Source organism: Stigmatopora nigra, chromosome 15, assembly GCF_051989575.1.
Source record: "Stigmatopora nigra isolate UIUO_SnigA chromosome 15, RoL_Snig_1.1, whole genome shotgun sequence".
NCBI classification, from domain to species: Eukaryota; Metazoa; Chordata; class Actinopteri; order Syngnathiformes; family Syngnathidae; genus Stigmatopora; species Stigmatopora nigra.
In genome coordinates this window covers 9,470,591-9,490,787 of record NC_135522.1, presented here as the reverse complement: position 1 = coordinate 9,490,787, position 20,197 = coordinate 9,470,591, and the positions used below count along the sequence as shown (strand labels likewise).

The 20,197-nt window shown below is 38.8% G+C and overlaps 1 protein-coding gene and 1 long non-coding RNA gene across 2 annotated transcripts; one reads left to right on the top strand and one right to left on the bottom strand.

Moving 5' to 3' along the window:
• Positions 1 to 798: 798 nt before the first annotated feature.
• On the bottom strand, positions 799 to 17,137 carry LOC144208826 (uncharacterized). The gene is made up of 3 exons (XR_013328928.1): positions 16,984 to 17,137; positions 1,043 to 1,134; positions 799 to 864 (listed from the first exon to the last, which is right to left on the bottom strand). It is a non-coding gene; the product is annotated as an uncharacterized LOC144208826 (long non-coding RNA).
• Positions 16,978 to 20,197, top strand: actb2 (actin, beta 2). The gene is made up of 6 exons (XM_077734851.1): positions 16,978 to 17,137; positions 18,237 to 18,369; positions 18,458 to 18,697; positions 19,016 to 19,454; positions 19,537 to 19,718; positions 19,800 to 20,197. The coding sequence occupies exons 2-6, from the start codon at positions 18,244 to 18,246 to the stop codon at positions 19,941 to 19,943; spliced, it is 1,131 nt and encodes a 376-aa protein (XP_077590977.1). The 5' UTR covers positions 16,978 to 17,137; positions 18,237 to 18,243; the 3' UTR covers positions 19,944 to 20,197.

Below are 20,197 nucleotides of genomic sequence, written 5' to 3'. Positions count from 1 at the left end.
GAAGTAGCTCATTTTGCCCCCATCGGATGTGATATTTAATAAAGCTCCTAGAAGTGAAACAATGCAATGGTGGTTAGTGTTTCGGCTCCACATTTCAGGGGTTCTGGGTCCGAATCCGGGTCTCTCCTCCTGTGTGGAGATTGCATGTTCTCACTGGGCCTGTGTGGGTTTTCTCCGGGTACTCCGATTTCCTCACACGTTCCAGAAACATGCATGGTAGGCGAGTACGACACTCTAAATTGCCCCTAGGTATAAGTTTGAGTGTGATTCGAATTAATTAGCACTCGCCCGTGATGTCGGACAACCATGCAGTGCTGGAAGGCATATTTTAACACTTAAACACTATACTGTAGCTCTCTGCATTATCATAACTTTGTTTTAGATTCTTCCCTTGCCACCTAAACCCCTTCACTCCCAGGTGTCACCCCTTAAGCTCCGCCTCTGATTGTGTGCATTGTTTTCTTAGTCATGTTAACACTGATAAGCACAACCATCCCATTTTTTTTGTCGTGCTGTGTGTTTAAAATCTAAAAAAAATGAGCTAAGATGTTAAATAACTCTACGATAACAATTCAAGTTAGCCTGCGTTGATCCTAAGTATTATACATTTTTAAAATGATCTCAGAAATAGTAAATATATAGTGTACATCCCTAAATGTCACATTAAACTGATTTTATCAGCCTATTTTTGTGTCAAGCTAGTCTTTATAGGTATCACAGCCTATATACGGCATAGAACATCTATGTTAACATAGGAAAACCTCATCCATCCATTTTCAACACTTCATTGTCTTGCTGTGGGATATCCTAACTGACTTCAGGGTAAAAGCAGTCTCCACTGAGTCAAAATTGATCCCCCGCTGCCTGCAACAAAGTCAAGCGAAACCCTCAGCGACAAGGCAAATGTAATGAGGCCAAAATGTATGATTTCAGTGTGGAAACTCAAACAAACATGGAAGCTATATGCAAACTCCTGGCAGAGGGGCATTTAAACTTAAGCCAAGTTATATCATTTTTTTTATAATGTGTCATATCACAGCACCTTTTGCCTCTTGGTCATGAAGGCATGTTTCCTCACACAAAGCTCCATTCATGACTTCGGCACGCAGATCAGAGGGAAGCAGGGATCTGGCTCTGTAAACAAAGAGGCCAAACAGATCCAAGCGTGCATCTTCCTGGTGCATTTCAAATGAGTGTTCAATCAAACACACATGCATGGAGTCTTTCAAGCAATATGTCACTTCAAATGAAAATACAGATTTGCTTCAACCTTATTGGCAGTCTTCACTTCATTTGATCTCATTATTGCTATGCAGAAGAAGTCTCTAAGTTGTAGGAAGCAACAATCAGAGTTTCTTTAAACAAGCATGTCAAATCGCTATAAACACATTAAAATGAAATCTGCATCAAAAGTATGCCTTTCTTTTGTAATGGTGGAAAAAATGCCATTTACGCAATCTGGAATTTGACTCCAAAGTTGGTGGTGGAGTGAAGTTGGGGCTAAGAGAAAAAGCACGAAAAAATTCTTTCTATCTATCTGGAGGATTATACACAAACCAAGAGGAAATTCCAACAATGTCTTCTGTCTTGATCCCAAGTGTCCCTTATAAATCGCGCATTATATGGACAAAAATATTGATAGAGCTATTATTTTTAACAAAAGAAACTTATATTGATATAAGATACGGTGTCCGTGTCCTTTGCAGCAACAACTGTTTCCACTCAGGGAAGAGATAAATTACATTATTATGTATTTTGGAATCTGAGTATGCAAGTTTTTAGTGATTGACCAAAACGTTGGGTCAGAGGTCACAGACTGCTCTGCAGTTGACTTCTGACTCTTGCCGAAATGAAAAGGGCCAAATTGATTCAAGAGGAGGATATCAGTGTCAATCAGTGTCAGGCCATGTATTTATCACATAGACCTTTATTGGCTCGACATCTGAATACCACCATAATCACTTTATGTACAGAAAGTTCAGAAACCACAATATTTTCCAAAACGCAACTGTTATCAAGTACCATTCTGAATTAATTTTAATCTAAAAACATGGAAATGATTAAAACATGTTTTTTTCTAAAATACTTTATACATCATCTCATTTTCTGAACCGCTTTATCCTCATTAGGGTCGCTGGGGGTGCTGGAGCAAATCCCTGAATACAGTGCGCTTTATATATGGAAAAAATGTCATTCATTGAGGGTGCGCCTTATAATGCTATGCGCCTTATAGTCGTGAACATACAGTATATGTTCATTAACATGACTATGAATAGGTTCATTAATATGTGTTGTCCCTTTATTAAATAAATCAAACTCAAACTCAAGCAGTGCCCAAAATTAAAACGTTAGTAACTAATTATTGTAAATGCATTAGGAGATGCTACAGCCCACAAATGACAGAGGAAGAAGAAGTGGGTGATGTCTACTTTGCAAGATGCAGACTTACAAACTGGGCTAGCTGCCTGATGTAGTGTTAAAGCCACATAAGCGCGCACACACACTTTTGACACACTGACACACTTGCGGCGCTTGCTATACCCGCAGATGGCGCAGCGCTGCACTGCTGCAGTAAAAGACAACGCTGACCAATTTGCAACCTTTCTCCTCACACACCCCTGAGTAGCCCTATCTTGTTTTTTTAAGCATGTGTGCAAATCAGGGGACAGCTCTAAAAGATCAAATCCAAAGCAGGTTTTCTTCACTGTTCTTGTCTGTGTTGTAAAGTGATTGGTCGCTTTAATCTCACATATTCCTAATAATCATGCCGCATTTTGGGAGTATAGCATAATGAGATGAAAATCATGAGGTGCATACTGAATATGCTGCTGATAAAGGACAGAGGAAGGAATGCAGACTAAGATGGAGAGCCGGTGAAGTGAGCCATTTCCCCAAAGAAATGCCATTATCACAGCTGGTGTTTCTATTGATTGCATTGACTCTTTTCATGGCAGCACTTGGCCGTCTCCACACGTCTCTTCTTTGCGTCATATGGACTTGGGTCATGTTTCCACACAAGGGAGAAAATAGACCATCTAGTAGCGGAAAGCTAAGCATTCTTACAGATAAAAATCAATCCAAACATTTGGAAAGTGCAGTTCATCTATGCCACTAGAGTTTGAATTTGTTGAAGTTTTTTTCAGCATTTAAAATTAGAACTGAATGTATGAATTCAGCCTCCAAAACTTCAGTTACAAATATTCAGATGCTTGTGAGCATAAATGGTTGTCCGTTTCATTTTGCCCTGCAATTGACTGGCAATCAATTTGGGATGTCCCCTGGCTCCAGCACCCCCCACAAACCCTTGTGAGGATAAGTGGTACGGAAGATGATTGAATTAAAAAATATTCAGAAGCAAAAAGAAATCAGTTGTGAACATTTACTTGCTAAAAATTCAGTTGCCAAATACTATTGTGCAAAAAAAAATGAAATCATTTGTAAAGAATTCCATTGCAACATCCTAGTCACCAGAGAGGACTCCAATAGTGCAGTGGTGTATGTGGCCTGCTCTCATTGTGGTGGCTTGGGTTCGATTCCTGCATGTGGGGATTTTGTCAGAAATAATAAAACCTGGGTGTCAAATATAACAGATCATTCTACGGTTTTGCCCTGGCAACCCTTGATGGGATAAGCCGAAGGTCCATCAGCTATCCGTGTAACCGGAGAGAACCAATCGATATCCATTTTATTACAACACACTGTGACCTTTTAATTTTTAACTTGTTTTTTTTTAACATTTAATGTACTTTTAGTTAGCATACCCACTGTAGAATTATTTTAGCAAATGTCCTTTATAGCAACCTTATGTTTGTCACATGACCAGTGGATCAAGTTCAACGTAACTGAGTTGCCTGGATTAGATTTTTTTGCAAATAAGTATTTTGTTAATGAATTTTTGCCATAGAACATTTGTGCAACACAATTTTTGCTACTGAATTTTTGCCGACTGAATATTTGCAGCATTGAATCTATTTGCCAATTATTTTTATTCAGCTCTAGTTTTGTAAAATAAATTTAAACATGTTAATTTTAACATAGAATACAATCCAATGTTACAATTTCAATAAACACCCCCCCCCCTCACCAAAAAAGCCTTAGAAATTTAAATTCAAACTCCAATAGCACATATTTACTTGCCTACAGCTGTCCAAAACTTAATTAAAAAACAATTCATCAATAGTCTCTTACAGAAAAAGTATATCCTTCACATTTTGGAAAATATTTGGTCATATTTCTTCAGTGTATAACACTGATTATTACTTATACATTATGTAGTATGCAGTAGTAGTCTGTGTACAGCTTGTATATGTGTTTAAATGTATACACACTTGTTCATATCTAAACATCTGGCAGCAAAGTTGGAATAAACGGTAGTGATAAAAGTCATTTCTCCTCCCATGTGATTCATTAGTGTTATAAGTACAAATGGAATGTGTTTAATTATTATTCAGAACATTACTAGATGCATTTTCTCTATTTTGGTCAACTGAAGATAAAACTTGTGTATTTTTTATTTTTAAAGGATCACAAATGGTTGCTTTGATGAATATATTGGGCACTGATCCGCATATTTATGGAATAAAGATGTGAAAACGTCTTTGTACAAGGATGTTAAAGGACTTTTTAAAGTTGAGGTGGCCATATGCCTGTGTGTGTCTGTCATAGCGCAATCACAAAGGAATGTGCGTTTAACTTAGGAGTATTTGGACACACAGCTGCAGCCCAACCAAGTGCCTTCTCTCTGCCAACAAAGAGCTGGAAGCCAGAGCAACTGGGTTACTCCTCACATTTGCCATTCTCCCCAGGAGCACTCAGGTCAAAGGTCATAATGGAGCAGTGTGTGTGTGTGTTTCGGCCTAACCGCTCCACCCCCAGCTTGGCTTATTGTCATGACAACAGCAAGGCGACCACGACAGAGCATTCCCTCTGTTTAACACACTAGGAAGTGTGCGTGTGTCTGGCCTGCAGCCGTCGGCAATATGTAGGTCAGTCAATGGGGATGTGAGCTATGATCATCAACGTGTATGTGTATGTGTTCTCGTGGATTATACGTTAAACACATGGGCATAAATGTTTTTATGTAGATAAATTATGTGTGAGTAACTGAGCATGATACAGGTGGGATGAGAGATGGCTTTTACCCTAAGGTACAACAACAACAAACAAAAGGATACTTATGACTACAGGGGAAACTTAATCAGGATGCCACTAAAAATATCTTTTTCCTTTTCTTGACACATCCTGTCCACATGAATGCAGTGTGGTTTTTGACGCAAATATTTCCACATCCTTCCATGTAGCGTTGTTGTGATACAATTTTTTTTGGCTTCCGATACCAATTTTCGATATCCGGGTGCTTTACTGCCTTTTTAAATAAAAAAAAAATACTAGTTTATAATGCTCTGCATATTCACCTGAATGTAAAAGTAATTCTATCATGGCTTGGACTGATATTGCTTAACTCATTGGTTGCCATCTTATTTTTCAGTACTCCCCGATACTGTATACGTCATTTTAGCGTCGGATGCTGTATTAGTTTATTTTCCCATCCCAGTCAAAATGAAATGGAGGTCTACTGCCGTTCATGTCAACCATCAAATATCCTTTATTACAATAACTATGAAGACTAGGCCAAAACTACATTGACCACACATTTTTAGTGACCTGTGGTTGTGTAAAAAAACAATAAAAACTGAGTATGAATACTGTTGGACTCAAATATAGTATCATATTTTGGATTGGATGTCTACCAGTGATAAACCAATTTAGAATCACAAAAGAGATGAAGAGAGCTGCACGATTGGACGTCTACTCAACATTACATATTTTTTACATATTATTTGTTTTTCTAATTTTCATTATTCTATTGGAGAAAAAAAACTCCAAATTATGTATGTTATATTCCATATCACCATGTATTAGCCTCCATTTGAGACTAGAATAAATGTTGTGTATATATTTTGCAACATCATCATGATTTTGAAAGGTATAATTCATTTGATAAATCCCCACTAGTTTCAGTCCTCACCTTATTTAAATTTTACAATGATTATATAGTCCCAGTCTCTAAAATTGAGTTTAATGGCGCTCCTGTGTGCCACCCACTGGCCACAACCATGCACTGCTTAACACAGCTTCTGTATAGAATTAGATTTCACACCACATCTGTGAATAGACAAATACAAGCAGGTGTTGTTTGCCATTTCCCACACAAATCCCCCCTCCCACACACAAACACACACACACACACACACACACACACACACACACATTGGTATAACATAACCCACACACTCATCCAACCTCTCTCTCTCTCTCTCTCTCTCTCTCTCTCTCTCTCTTTCTCTCTCAGTTTCCTCCCTTGCAACGCCCCTATCAATTTTAATTGTATAATCTTTCACTTAATTGGTTATACAGGCTTTTCTTACAGTGGGATGATGAAATGTGACTTTGAATAATTCATTAGGACCTTGCAGATGTGCAAGAACTATTAAGTATATGATCTAGGAATGAAAATTGGTCAACCAGATTATAAAAGTGGAAGCCTTCTGATATTATTAAACTATACATGAGTGAAAATCCTGCTAAACTTTGACATGAAAACATCCAGTGACCTAGTTTTACTTTTGTAACCAGAGAAACGAGAGGAAAAACAAAACAAAAATGAGACGTATTGTAAGGCGACACATGCTTTTTTTTTCTTCTAGCACACATGGAAACATTTTGTTTCTTAGTGGGTCTCCTAATTCTTATTAAACTAGAAAATGCATTTACTGGAGAAAAAATTCTATGCCATGGGTCACATTTTTTTAGGTCACTTTATAGTTAACTCATTAGTTTTTATTGATATAACTAGAAAACAATTTGGACATGCGGACCCATCAATGGCACCGAGACATCCAGTCTCGCTAGTTTTAATGAATTACATGTCAGCCATTGTCAAATGGAAAAAAATGTATTGTGGATTTCGAGGCCAGGAGACCGGTGGGGGAGTGGTTAGCGAGTCGGCCTCATGACTCTGGGGTCGAGGGTTCGACCCCAGGTCGGTCATCACTGTGTGTTTGCATGTTCTCCATGGGATTGTGTGGGTTTTCTCTGGGTATTCCAGTTTATGCCCACATTCCCAAAACATGCATGGTAGGCTGGTTGAACACTCTAAATTGCCCCTTGGTATGAATGTGAGCATGAATTTTTGTCCGTGTCCTGGTGCCCAGTGATTGGCTGGGCACTGATTCAAGCTGTCTCCCACCTGGAGCCTGTAGTTAGCTGGGATAGGCTCCAGTAGACTGACTCTTGAAAAGATAAGTGGTTGAGAAAATGAATGAATGATTGATTTCAACACTTCTGCAGGTCACCCACTGTTAATATTGGGTATTTTCTTTATTATGGGAAATGTTTGTAGCCATTTGAAATAAATGTGACTGATTATGATCAATTTGGTTGCAAATATACATTCTTGGCAAAGACTTTAGTACGCCTTGATTTCCTGGATTTTTTTCCATGTAAATTATGGGAATCTGCACAAAAAAAAAACAGTAGGACAATGTACATTTTGAAATTTTAAGTGTTTTTCCCATTGGAAATTAATGGCTCTTTTTAAACATTGAAAAAAATCGAAATAAAACCTCTCACATTAAATTTTGAAACTTTTCACTGTTTAACTGGTGAGAATCGGTATGAGCTACTCAAAGCATTCTGACAATGAAGGCTCACCTTTTTTTACAATATTTTTTTAATGAGAGGAGAGTGTGTAGAGCAGTAGGGAAGTTATGTAAAAAAACTGACAATAGTGCTGAGGAACGTAAACTCAGGAAGGGATTGGTTTAGAAAGAGAAAGATATATATAGTAAGGCAAAAAGTGGGTAGGTACGAGGAAGTGCTTTGTAGAAGGAGGGATTTAATATCTCAACCTTTCCTTAAAAGGCAATCCACTTCAGGTAATTATTACCTGCAGTTTACAACCAATCACTGCAAAGGGTTGCTAACACCACAATCTGTGTTTACCACTCCTGATAAGACACGTTCAAAAGACATACTGAACATACCAGAAATTTGAAAATGCCCCTTTCCTTCTGCTTGTGCCTTGCACTTTCAGACATAATGATGTTCCACTGCATACGTGGTCATGTGTGATTATGTAACAGCATGACCAGAGGAAGGAGTGTGCCTCAAACTATGTCTGCTCAAGCAAAAAACTGGGGGAATCCCAGAAAATTAGCTACATTATACTAAGTCACTGCCAAGCATGCGCTCGCTTACCGTATATGAAAATAAAGAACAAGTTGTGCCTCTTTTGCAAAACAAGAGATTCCACTTTAACCCCCCCTGCTCTCCTGCAAGAGGAAGTGAATACCACAGCTTGTGCAAAACACCTCTTCGGGAACTAGAGAGAAGCAATTGCCATGAGACCGAAAGAAGGAAGGAGGGAGTGGTGCTTTGTTTAACTTAACACGCTTTGAGAGCCAGTATTGACACAAATTCAACCATGTCATAACTAGAGGTGTCTCAGTATATATTATATATCAAAATACTTTGTACGGAAATAGGTTAATAATATGTTCCTGCCAAGAAAAAGATTGAATTCAAACCCAGTCCTCCAACTTTAAATAACTTGGAATGAAAGACTATGAGTTAATTTTGGGTCATCTGTTGGTTTTAGGACATTTACAGGTTGATTTTAGATTACTTGTTGCTGGTTTCGGGACATACTCACGTCCCTTAGTGTAGATTTTGGTTCACTTTTGTTGGTTTTGGGGCATACTCAGCACAGTACATTTTGGGTAACATTCAGTTGAATTTACTCAAAATAAATGAGATGTCTAGACACCCATTTCTTTTCAAGAATGTTGTAATGACACAGTGTCACTGAATTTGTTTACAGAAAGGTCACACTGAAACATTGTCAGAGTCTATGAGGAAGATTTTTGACAGATTTTCTGCAGCAATGCAAAAAATAAACTTTGCTTTTCTGTTTAGAATTAACTTGTCTTTTCTCTTTAACTGTATTGTATAATATCATAGATTAATTTTCTGATACATAATAATTGAGTGCTATTTGTAATTGTGATTCTTGTGTTGCAAATCATTTTATATCGGGAGAATAGGGTTCCCATCTCTAGATGTATGGTGTGAAGAACAAATTATAGAAAAAAATTAAAAAAGGCTCAATCTGATTGGTGCAGTATCTGAGTCAGAATTCTTGCCAAAAAGTTGCCTAAAACTTCCTTCCTCTTAAATAGAATGTATGCTAACACAGCAGTAGATGAAAGTGAATACAAAAACTGAGTCCCCCAAGATACACCTATTTCAATGCCATAAAGTATGTACCTGCAGACTTTTCACCTTATATGGTGCCTCATCGTGAAAGAAGCGCCCCACAGTAAAGGGAAGGTGTGGCCAATTCACCTGAATGTATGTCAAATAGTCATGATTACTCATAAAGGAAAGTTCAGAGGTACAATGTTCTACTTTAATTGTTATTTTAAAAAAACAATGGACCTTTCCTTGCCATCTACTCTTTGAGTGTCTAACTTAACAATATACTACATTGTATTATATCATAAGGCACCAATATGCACCCGCACACCCATCTGGCTAAATCTTTTGTTGTAAACCATCATAAAGGCCCATATTTTTTGGCACGTTTATTTTTTTTCATTCATCTTTGGTACTGTGCATCCTCGTAAGGATTGCTAGAGCCTATCCCAGCTGACTTTGGGAAGAACAGAAGGCAAACTACATCCTAGACTGGTCGCCAGCCCGCCGTAGGGCACACAGAGACAGACAACATGCTCACAATCACACTGCTATCAAGTGAGAATCAAACCCAGACTGCCCACATTGAAGTCAGGTGGAAGTACCATTTCACCATTGGGTTTTTTTTCTTCATTTTCTTGAAGTGAAAATTCCTGCTAATTATAGTTTATTTTTTGCATCCTGTCTATTTAATACACGAAGGTCTCGACTTATTTTTTTAAGTATGTGTACTAAATGTAATCACATATTTTCTGAAATCTTTAGAATAATTGCATTTTTTTAATCAAGTAAAGATTAAGAAAGTTACAGTAGATCACTCAAAATATCAAGCGATATCGTCTAACTCCAGCAATTGGTGCATTTACATCCATTTTTAAAGTAAGAACTTTCTTCTTCTGGAACAACTCAAATGCACATACAGCATGACCACAAACTCAGTACAAGCACAGTCACGGCGCCTAACACAATGACGCGCACATCGTTTCATAGTCTTGAGGGGATTTGAGATTGCATCCCATGTGACCGGCCTTGCATTCCTCAAATTACTGTCATGTGACAAACTTAAAGATCTCCTTTTATGGACGTCAGATTTAACAAAAAGGGTGTGGCCTTCACTCAAACGCATCCAAGTCAACAAATACATATAGACAAGTATGCGCAGAGGTTTTTGCACATCTTTACTAATTCCAACACAAGTAAACAAAGACAAAGCAAAGGGAGCAATGACATCATCACATTGTGCAGGCTAGTGTGATTTTTGACCTGTTACATTTCATTGGATGATAACTTTAACTCTTTCAGCACCATTCACAATAACAGCCCTCCAATCATGTAATTCATTTCTGTCTTTTTGCAGAAGATTTCAACAAGTTTATCATTAGTTGAAGTCCAATCAAATTGAAGATTTTACACTTTAAATGGATTGGACGTCTAGTTAAAATCTTAAAAGCATTTTTTTTTATCCTTTGATCAAGCTCACAGAATCTAATAGTATTAGTTTTTACTTGAACCACTTAAAAATGTCATCAAAGTCTTATTTTCAATAGATAACACAGCACATTCCAGACCACAACAACACAATGTTCTACTGATAGATTGCAACATTGACTTCAAACACGGCTTAACTGTAAAATATTTTTTGGGGCAAAAGTATTGTAAAAACACTGAACTGGGTTTTCTGTCTTTGAATGTTCATGTTGTGGTACCATCGATACCAATGGGCATCTAATAATTTTGGACTGGGAGGCCTGTAAATGCTTCCACCCCTCCCAGGCCAAATGGATTGGACATCTATCATTGTAAATGACAGGTTAAAGGTGTTAAGGGTGTTGGTGTGTTCATTTAGTTTGTGTGTTGTGAATTGTAATTGGACAAAGTTACAAAATAAAAACTGCAAATTGGGTTCATTCCTCACCATCAGTGGTACCCAATAGGTTAATGAGTGAGAAAGAGACTTTGGATCATGCAAATGATGACAAGTCAAGAAAAGAGTGCAACATGGGTTGAAAAAGAAAAGAAAATGTTGGAATGACACACTGTGTGTCAGGGCGCGGGTTCTCAACTTCCCTTTAGTCAACTTCCTGCCTCTTCTGCCATCGCTGTCATTTCCTTATATGGCAAGCAACGACAACCAATGAAAGAAAAGCAGCCTGGGCCAACGGCAACCAATCAGAGCGGAACATTCTGTTCATTCAAACTGCACAGAACCGCAAAGGAAAACAACTGGCCTTGCTTTTACTGATACGTTCACAGTTCTTGGGATTCCAGGAAATTTCTTTCTTGTCCATAGTTGCAGCTATAGTAAATTATAGTATTTTTTTATTCATATCATTTAAATTCACATTGCCCAATCTTTGTAATAAAGACATATACGCTGTGAATATATACGTATCTATTATTATTCACTGAAACAAACCCCAAACCTCAAAGAGGATTTGTGGGGGGACTTTACAGTGTAAAAAAGTTGAAAGTGTCATACATGAATTCATCAACAACATCAAATGTCAAAGAGTTTGATCAAAAACATCAGAGTGATGCGTCACACAGACATGAAAGAATGAAACAGGTTTCTTTGTACACCAAAAATTATTTAAGCTATTCACTTCTAGTGCTTGCTTTCTCATTCTCAATTCCAGTGGCACTCAAGTCGTCAACTTTTTACTGCTTTCATCCCTTTAAGCACCCAATTGAGGTAAGATGGTTGAATTTTTTTAATGCTGTTGCTGTTTTTTTGTGTGTGTAAAACTGGACTCCTTTTTAGTATTCTGAAATTATGTAATATAGTATATATACATGTTTTTTTTTTTACAAGATTTTAGAATTAGATGAAAGTTACACTAATGAAAGAGAATCCTTGTAATGTCATGTATTGAATTGAATCAAAAGCTTTTTTGGTCATTATACAAGTATAATGTAATGTAAATGAGAGCATCTTCTCTTGGGACTGTTTTGATTGGTGGATTGTGTGATGTGTTGGTTTGTGTTGCTGATGTGAAGGATCAGAAAGTTCCATAACATTTTTGTTGATCTCATATGCAAGTATGTAACCAAAATACTTGCGTGTGAAATGTCTTACTATACATAATATTGTTAGTATAATAATAATATTTGTTAAAGGCTTTTTATTTAAATATTGCATGCTATGGAGTTTGTAGCAGGTTTTTTTTAGCAGTTTTGGCAGTTATTGGCTGGCATAATTTGAGTTTTTAAGATGATGATCTTTTGTTGGTCCACAGATGACCATAATGAGGTTGGCAATACGGTCCTGTATTATGATTGCTTGCAAGGGTTTTCGGATCCAAGGCTTTTAAAACTCTGTGTGCTTATTATGTTTGCTTGCGCCCAAAAAAGTAGTTCCGGTTCCTAAAGCATGTGATCATTAGGTCATAATAGTCTTATTGTATTATTGTAAAATTTCAAAAAGGGCCGAGTAGCATTAGTATAATTATCTGTTAAGATGCTCTTGTCCAGTTTTAATCTTTAGTGTTCAGACTTAAGTGGTTTCTTTGATGTATGACATAAGAGATTTGTGCTATTGGTGTTGCAGCGGGGGTATAGTTTGGGGTTGTGGATCAAATTGGGCCGTAAATGGGAAGATAATCCAATAGTAGGAAGGGAACTCCAAGCCAGCTGGCAGACGCACACACACACACACACACACACACGTAAACACACACACACACACAGCTGGTAACTGTCCTGTGCCTTGGAGTAAGACTATTGCCGTGGTGACCCACGGATCAATGACGCTGCAGATAACCAAGCTATTGGCTGTTTCATGAAAGGCTGGGCACAAATGAAGGGGGAGGTGACAGGAAGGGGTCTACAGATGCTGCATAGTGAATGACGTTTCCTTGCAACTACTAGGCACAGATGGCAAACAATAGGTGACTTGGTTGCTTTGCATCTGGCTTTGAGTCGACTTATTTTGCAAGATTGAAGAAAAAAATCTGATATAGAACTTGCGAGTCAGTCTTTTGATGAATCACTAGCCTCAAATCTGATTAGTGTTGTGCTTTTTTTTGTCATTATTACAAATATAGGGTGGCAATTTGCATTGTACCTTGTGACATTTTTGAGTAACAGTCTTTAATGAATCTATAAAGTATTGCTAATGGGCCAGCGTTTGATCATTCACTACCACCTCCCACTTCAAATGGATTCAATGTCTACAAGTGATAGTTGTTTAAATAGGTTTAATGTAGTTTTTAAGACATGAATGTGCATCTATCATTGTCAACTAATGTTAATTTATTAAACTAAATTAAAAATGTTTTGGCATAGGCATAGAAAGCTTGTTAATGTGTTTTCTAAGGATTCATGGTTGTAAGTGTTCATTGGAGTCAATGCGTTGTTAATGGAGTCATAAAATATAGTGTATTGTGGAGTGATCTTCTGCAGAGCAGAAAACTTCACTTAATATATAAGTTGTAAGAATTGATTAGTTTGCCTTCAGGCGCTTTAGTTTCTTAAGACAGAAACCTATAGCAGGGAGTGGCAATAATTGTGTGGACCAACTCGGCTGACAAGCTGGTCGGTTTTGCTCATTGGACTTACACCGATGACGTCATACAAAGATGTTGCAACACATTTTTTCAACTTACTAGCAAACTTTTTTTGTGTGGGAACTGCATTGTATTTAGCTTGATAAATTTGTTTGTGTCTGTCTGCCTTGGTGTGGTTGTTGTCTTTATGTATATATTATTATATATATTGTTTGGCTGAGTGGGTCAGCACAAACCTAGGCTTATTTTGCTGTCAGAATGCAAGCACATGCACTGTCATCAGAATGGGCTTGTGCTTATTATTGGCTGCTGCCCTTTGAGTTGCACACTCATATAAACACACGTGGTTGGGTGCATAGTTACTCATTGACTTGTTATTTACACAACAGCTGAGCGATTACCTGTCAATTGAATAGAATTAGCTAAATTTACGTACCAGAGTCAGCGTTAGTATTGTGCATATACTAATATATTGAGTTTTTGTTTTATGTTGTAGTTGATTAGGCGTATTGGTTTGTAAATGGTGTTTCATTGGTTTCAGAGTTGAAAATTGAATGGTCATCGACACATTGGTCATTGATCACATTTCAAGGACTTGTGTAAAGTAGAGTTGTCAAAAGTATCAAAGTATTGATACTTAAATGTTGTTTTGGATATATTTGATTGCAAAACTAAAGAAACTCAATTTATTTTTTTGCAAGTCTAAAGGTTGCCATGAAATTTTGTTGTTATGGGGTAAATTAGATTTTGCACCACTAACAGTCATTAATGATATTTTTGCATTTTCCCCATTTAGTTACTGGTTGACAGTGATTGGGCAAAATGGTCACTTCACTTTGCCAGGGTGGGGCCTGCTGTCAAATGATTTGGGTATCTACTGCTATCATGATGATCATTCACACCCAGTCCTCCCATTTGAAAAGATTTCAATGTCTTTTGTTGTCAATAGCTGGCAATGAGATATTCTTGTAAGGGCACTTCCTTGTTAATTTTAGCATAGGTATCAGTCACTTTCTGTTCCTTTTATCATTTAAGAGCATTCTCTGCTCACTTCTTTGATTTGGAGGCATTTTCAGAATCACTTTCTTTTTATTTTAGGCCATTTTCTATTGGTTTTGGGGCCTTAACAGGCAACTCTTTGTTCATTTCGGGTCACTCTTTAATTATTTAGAGATTGTTTTTCTTTTTTGGCAGAACTATTGATCACCATGAAGATGCACTAAATAGTAATTAAAATCTAGTTTAATGTGTTTTTTTTCATGAAAAATATTATTGAATATTCAATTTTTTCAAGTATCGATATTGAGTTGAAATTTTTAGTATCTAACAACAGTGGTTGTAATTATTGTGTAAATGTGATATTCTGATATAGCGTATCTACCCACATAGTTTTAGAGTGTGTCCAAAGTTATGTTGGTAGTCAGGTTGTAAATACACACATTATTATGAAATGTGAGAGACATCCACTCAGGACACTATGCCCAACACTTGGTTGGATAAAATTCTCTTTAAGAGGTGTTGACAGCACACCACTTGGACTGAGGAGCTAGTCACATACAAATAGCATGCATATCAAAAGGCCTTCTCCCTTACACTCACCTATAGGTCATTTAACACGTTGATTAAGTAACATTATAAAATTCTGTCACAGAGACCATGAGTCAGTCACCACTCATTTCCGAGGAAAACCTCCGGGCACTCCCTCTTGACTAGTTAAAAATTTCCCAGCCAATCCTCTTTATTCTTTCAGAAGACCAACATGGAGGAGATTTTTTTTTCTGAGTGTCATTGATATTCATCACAAGTTAATTTAATAACATCCTAGTAAAATGTGAGGTAGGAGCATTAGAGTAGTGGTTGAACTCTTGCTTTTATGGCCTGTAAATCAATAAGTAGTCCGGATAGACCTTTGGATATCCGCAAACTTTCAGTTTCTAGCAGGGTTTTCAAAAGTATCAAAACGTATCGACATTTCTTTTATGAAATTTTGTATCTAGATACAATGTTTAATTGCAAAAGTATCAATATTCACTTCTTTATTTTTGTACAAACACAGGTCACCAGAAATGTGTTGTCAAGGGGTACATTTGATCGTAATGCGAGGCTATTTTAGCATTTTCCTTGTTAACTCATTGCATGCCATTGACAGTGCTAGATGTCCAGTTCATTTTGACGGCATGGCTTAATTTCTTTAATAGTATTGGCAAATGTGAGAGTTCTTGCAATTTAGTAAGAGGAAGTGGAAGTGTTAAGAGGAGGAAGAGGTGGAGATGCTTCTCGCCTCAACTTTAAAAGGTTGCATTCTTTAAATGTATTGGTTGGTATGTCATAAGTGGAGGGGTGAAGCTGACATACCAGATAGAGCAGGAGGGTCTCATAGTCTTAAAATGATATTTTTCTTTAATGTGAATATACCCAAGTAAGCAAGCAAGGAGTGGCCTACATATGTATACATAGTTGAGTTGTCAAAAAGTATTGATACTGAAATGTACAAGATATTGGTTTGCAAAAGGGAACTGTTTGATTTTTTTATCCTATTGGTTTGTTTTTGCAGATCACCACAAATGTGTTGTTATGGGGTGAATTTGATTTTGCTCTAGTCTTTGGGAGGATGCTTTTGCAATTTCCTTATTTGTTCATTCGCCCCTTACAGTAAAAATGAATATGACTTTGAGCATAATGGTTTTGAAAAACAAGTAAGAAATGCTCTTGTTAATTCATTGGCTGCTAGATGTCTAATCCATTTGCAATGGAAAAACTATTTTTTTTGGAGTATCAGGGTTGAGTTGGAAAAAATTAGTATGTGTATCATGCTAGTAAATTGGTGATGCTGTGTCTCAGACTGGTCTCACAGCAGCTTTCGCAAAAGTGCACAGTAACATCAGCATCACGTCATGTAAATCTGGTGATTCAGACAGCATTTATGTAATTGATCACTATGTTGAGTCTTTTCCATCTACATATGAAATACCTTTTTCATTCTTGTGACACGTTATGCGTGACTTGCTTTAAAGTGTAAACTGCTCTTAGTCAAGCAAGGGATTACGTTTGCTATGTTCTCGAAACCAATCCATTTCCCACTTTATTTTCTTCAATCCTTGAACGATGATGGCCTCCCTGTTCTCGCCCTCAAATCGCGAGCGTTCAGTGCAGCGCTGCGTGCACGCGCCGTGCCCAGTCCATGACGCTGGACCAATCAGAAAGCGCGATTCCCAAAGTTTACCTTATATGGCATGAGCCGGGGCACGAAGGCGGTATAAAACCCCGCGCCCTCCTCTTACTGATTCACTCTGAGCATCATCACGCGCAGCTCGTGCGGGGATATCATTTGCCTGAAACCACTTCCCTGAAAGAAAAAACAAAAAAAACACCCTAAGGTAAGCAAAGTCAACTTGTGTTCATTTTAAATATTTATACAGCTTCATTGCCCATATGCTAAATATTTTAAACTGATCACATGTAGTATGTTTGACAACTAAATGCTACTACTAGGATCTATTGTCTGAGTAAGCTGTCACATCCCTGATATGAACCTATGAAAAATAATAGTATTTTTACTTGCGATTTAATATTTTGTCTACTGTGAGCTTATCAACCTGCTTTAGTAGGCCTTGGCGTCGCTCTTCTCAATCAGCCATGTAACCGGCTTATGCTGAGTGCAACCTTGTGAGTTGCGCTTAACTGTGGCTTAGTGTATTTACCGTCGTACAGTTGCAGGCAACCAGTCTGGGGTAACTACGGCTTAATGATTCTTGTCGAGCAAGGTGCTTGTTAATTGAGCTTGAATGTCTGGATCCCTTTGTGCGCGCTGCAGTGGGGTGTGACCTACTTTAGCATGTTAGCTTAGCTCCGCCATCGTGCTGTCTGCCACCGCCCTTCATTCAACTTGCTAAGATTCAGCCAGTTCCGCTTTCTGATTCCTCTGTCTTAACTATTAAGAATCGTTTTCTACAGGAAAAAAAGTGACATGGAATTAAATTAACAAAAAAATATAAAAGCTTTTAGAAGCTAAAATGAGACTTAAGTAATCACTTAATGAGCATGACTCAGGGCTGCCGGTGCCGTAGGCTACTTAAGATGGCGTCAGCGGTTAAAATATGTACTTCCGAATACCAACAAGTAAAGATTGCCTGCAAGCGACTCACTCCCTCCCAAAAAGATAAGGCAAAGAGCGTGAGGTCGGAACAATGGACGAGAGGGAGTGGTCGCCGCAGTACGAGTTGACTGCTCTCAGTATTCTGCCGCCCTGGCTGTGCGCCATGGCGCCGGTAGCGGTAAAGCTGCTCAAAACCCGAACTATGCCCTTATATGGTAACAAGAGCACACAGCGCCACTTCCTTTTGTCTGGCCATAAGGAATGTGACTCGCGCACTCCCCCTAGCGGAGCATCGCGTCATCTGTTTTACGCAACCAGGAAGTGAGTTGTGACAAATCAGGAAGCTCTAAGTTTATCTTTTCCTTTTCTTTTTTTTTTAGTTTAGCCATGGCTGAAGAGGAAATTGCCGCACTTGTTGTTGACAACGGATCCGGAATGTGCAAAGCCGGATTCGCCGGAGATGATGCTCCCCGTGCCGTCTTCCCCTCCATCGTGGGTCGCCCCAGACATCAGGTAAGAAATTGCTTTTAACCTAAATAATAGATTTTTTTTGAAATACTTTTTATTTTGCACTGGTAGTAATTATTTTGGGTTCTTGCAGGGCGTGATGGTCGGCATGGGACAGAAGGACAGCTATGTTGGTGATGAAGCCCAGAGCAAGAGGGGTATCCTCACTCTGAAGTACCCCATTGAGCACGGTATTGTGACCAACTGGGATGACATGGAGAAGATCTGGCATCACACCTTCTACAACGAGCTGAGAGTTGCACCTGAGGAGCACCCTGTCCTGCTCACAGAGGCCCCCCTGAACCCTAAAGCCAACAGGGAGAAGATGACCCAGGTATGTCCATTGGAGTAATATAGGCATAGACTTCATTTCTTCTCTCTCTATTTTGGTCTCATTTGCCTTCCTCCCTCATTCCAGGATCTCTCAATGAGATGATCTGTCATCAACAGGTCTCTTGACTGTCTTTTCTTCCCTTTGCTTTAAAATAGATTTGACATGCACCAGTGTGAAGGAATGTTGACTTTCTGCACTTTTTTTTCTACTAACTTCAAGCTGATTCTTACCATCAATGCATGTCGAAATGCAGTGGTCACTGAAGGTTATAAAAACATCTTGTTCAGAGTTATTAAAATGTTTTCTTCTGCCCTACAGATCATGTTTGAGACCTTCAACACACCCGCCATGTACGTTGCCATCCAGGCTGTGCTGTCCCTGTACGCCTCTGGTCGTACCACCGGTATCGTCATGGATTCCGGTGATGGTGTGACCCACACAGTGCCCATCTACGAGGGTTATGCCCTGCCCCACGCCATCCTGCGTCTGGATTTGGCTGGCCGTGACCTCACAGACTACCTCATGAAGATCCTGACGGAGCGTGGCTACTCATTCACCACCACAGCTGAGAGGGAAATCGTGCGTGACATCAAGGAGAAGCTGTGCTACGTCGCCCTGGACTTCGAGCAGGAGATGAGCACTGCCGCCTCTTCCTCTTCTCTGGAGAAGAGCTACGAGTTGCCCGACGGGCAGGTCATCACCATTGGCAATGAGAGGTTCCGTTGCCCCGAGGCTCTCTTCCAGCCTTCCTTCCTTGGTATGATCAAAGTCTCTAAAAAATGTTTTTGAAACTGCACTGCCTAGTTGTTGCACCCTTTAACAAATGCTTGTGCTCTTAGGTATGGAGTCCTGTGGCATCCACGAGACCACCTACAACAGCATCATGAAGTGCGACGTTGACATCCGTAAAGACCTGTATGCCAACACTGTGCTGTCTGGTGGTACCACCATGTACCCTGGCATTGCTGACAGGATGCAGAAGGAGATTACATCCCTGGCCCCATCCACCATGAAGATCAAGGTGAGAAAATGACCCCTTAAGGTCAAAGCAAATGGTAATGAAGGCAAATTGTTAATGGCCATCCTATCCTCACTTTTTCAGATCATTGCCCCACCTGAGCGTAAATACTCTGTCTGGATCGGAGGCTCCATCCTGGCCTCTCTGTCCACCTTCCAGCAGATGTGGATCAGCAAGCAAGAGTACGATGAGTCTGGCCCCTCCATCGTCCACCGCAAATGCTTCTAAACAGACTGTTCCTCCTCCCCGTCCCCGACAAATGCCCAACATTTTCAGCTCTGTGCAAAACTACCACAACATTCTCATACATATTCAAGCGCAGAGCCTGTTGACCAATTAATTGGCATGGCTTGTTAGTTTTTGGTGCTTGACTCAGGATTAAAAAAAAAAAGTCAACTGGAACGATTGTGACAGTAATGTTTGGCAAGGTTTAATAAAGCACCCCCAGGGTTTCTGCAGTTATATCTGGGGACTTAAATGTA

Coding starts and splice junctions, on each gene's coding strand:
- actb2 (XM_077734851.1), top strand. CDS start 18,244: ATGGCTGAAGAGGAAATTGCCGCACTTGTTGTTGACAACGGATCCGGA. Junction 18,370..18,457: donor TGGGTCGCCCCAGACATCAG/GTAAGAAATTGC, acceptor GGGTTCTTGCAG/GGCGTGATGGTCGGCATGGG. Junction 19,455..19,536: donor CTTCCAGCCTTCCTTCCTTG/GTATGATCAAAG, acceptor TTGTGCTCTTAG/GTATGGAGTCCTGTGGCATC.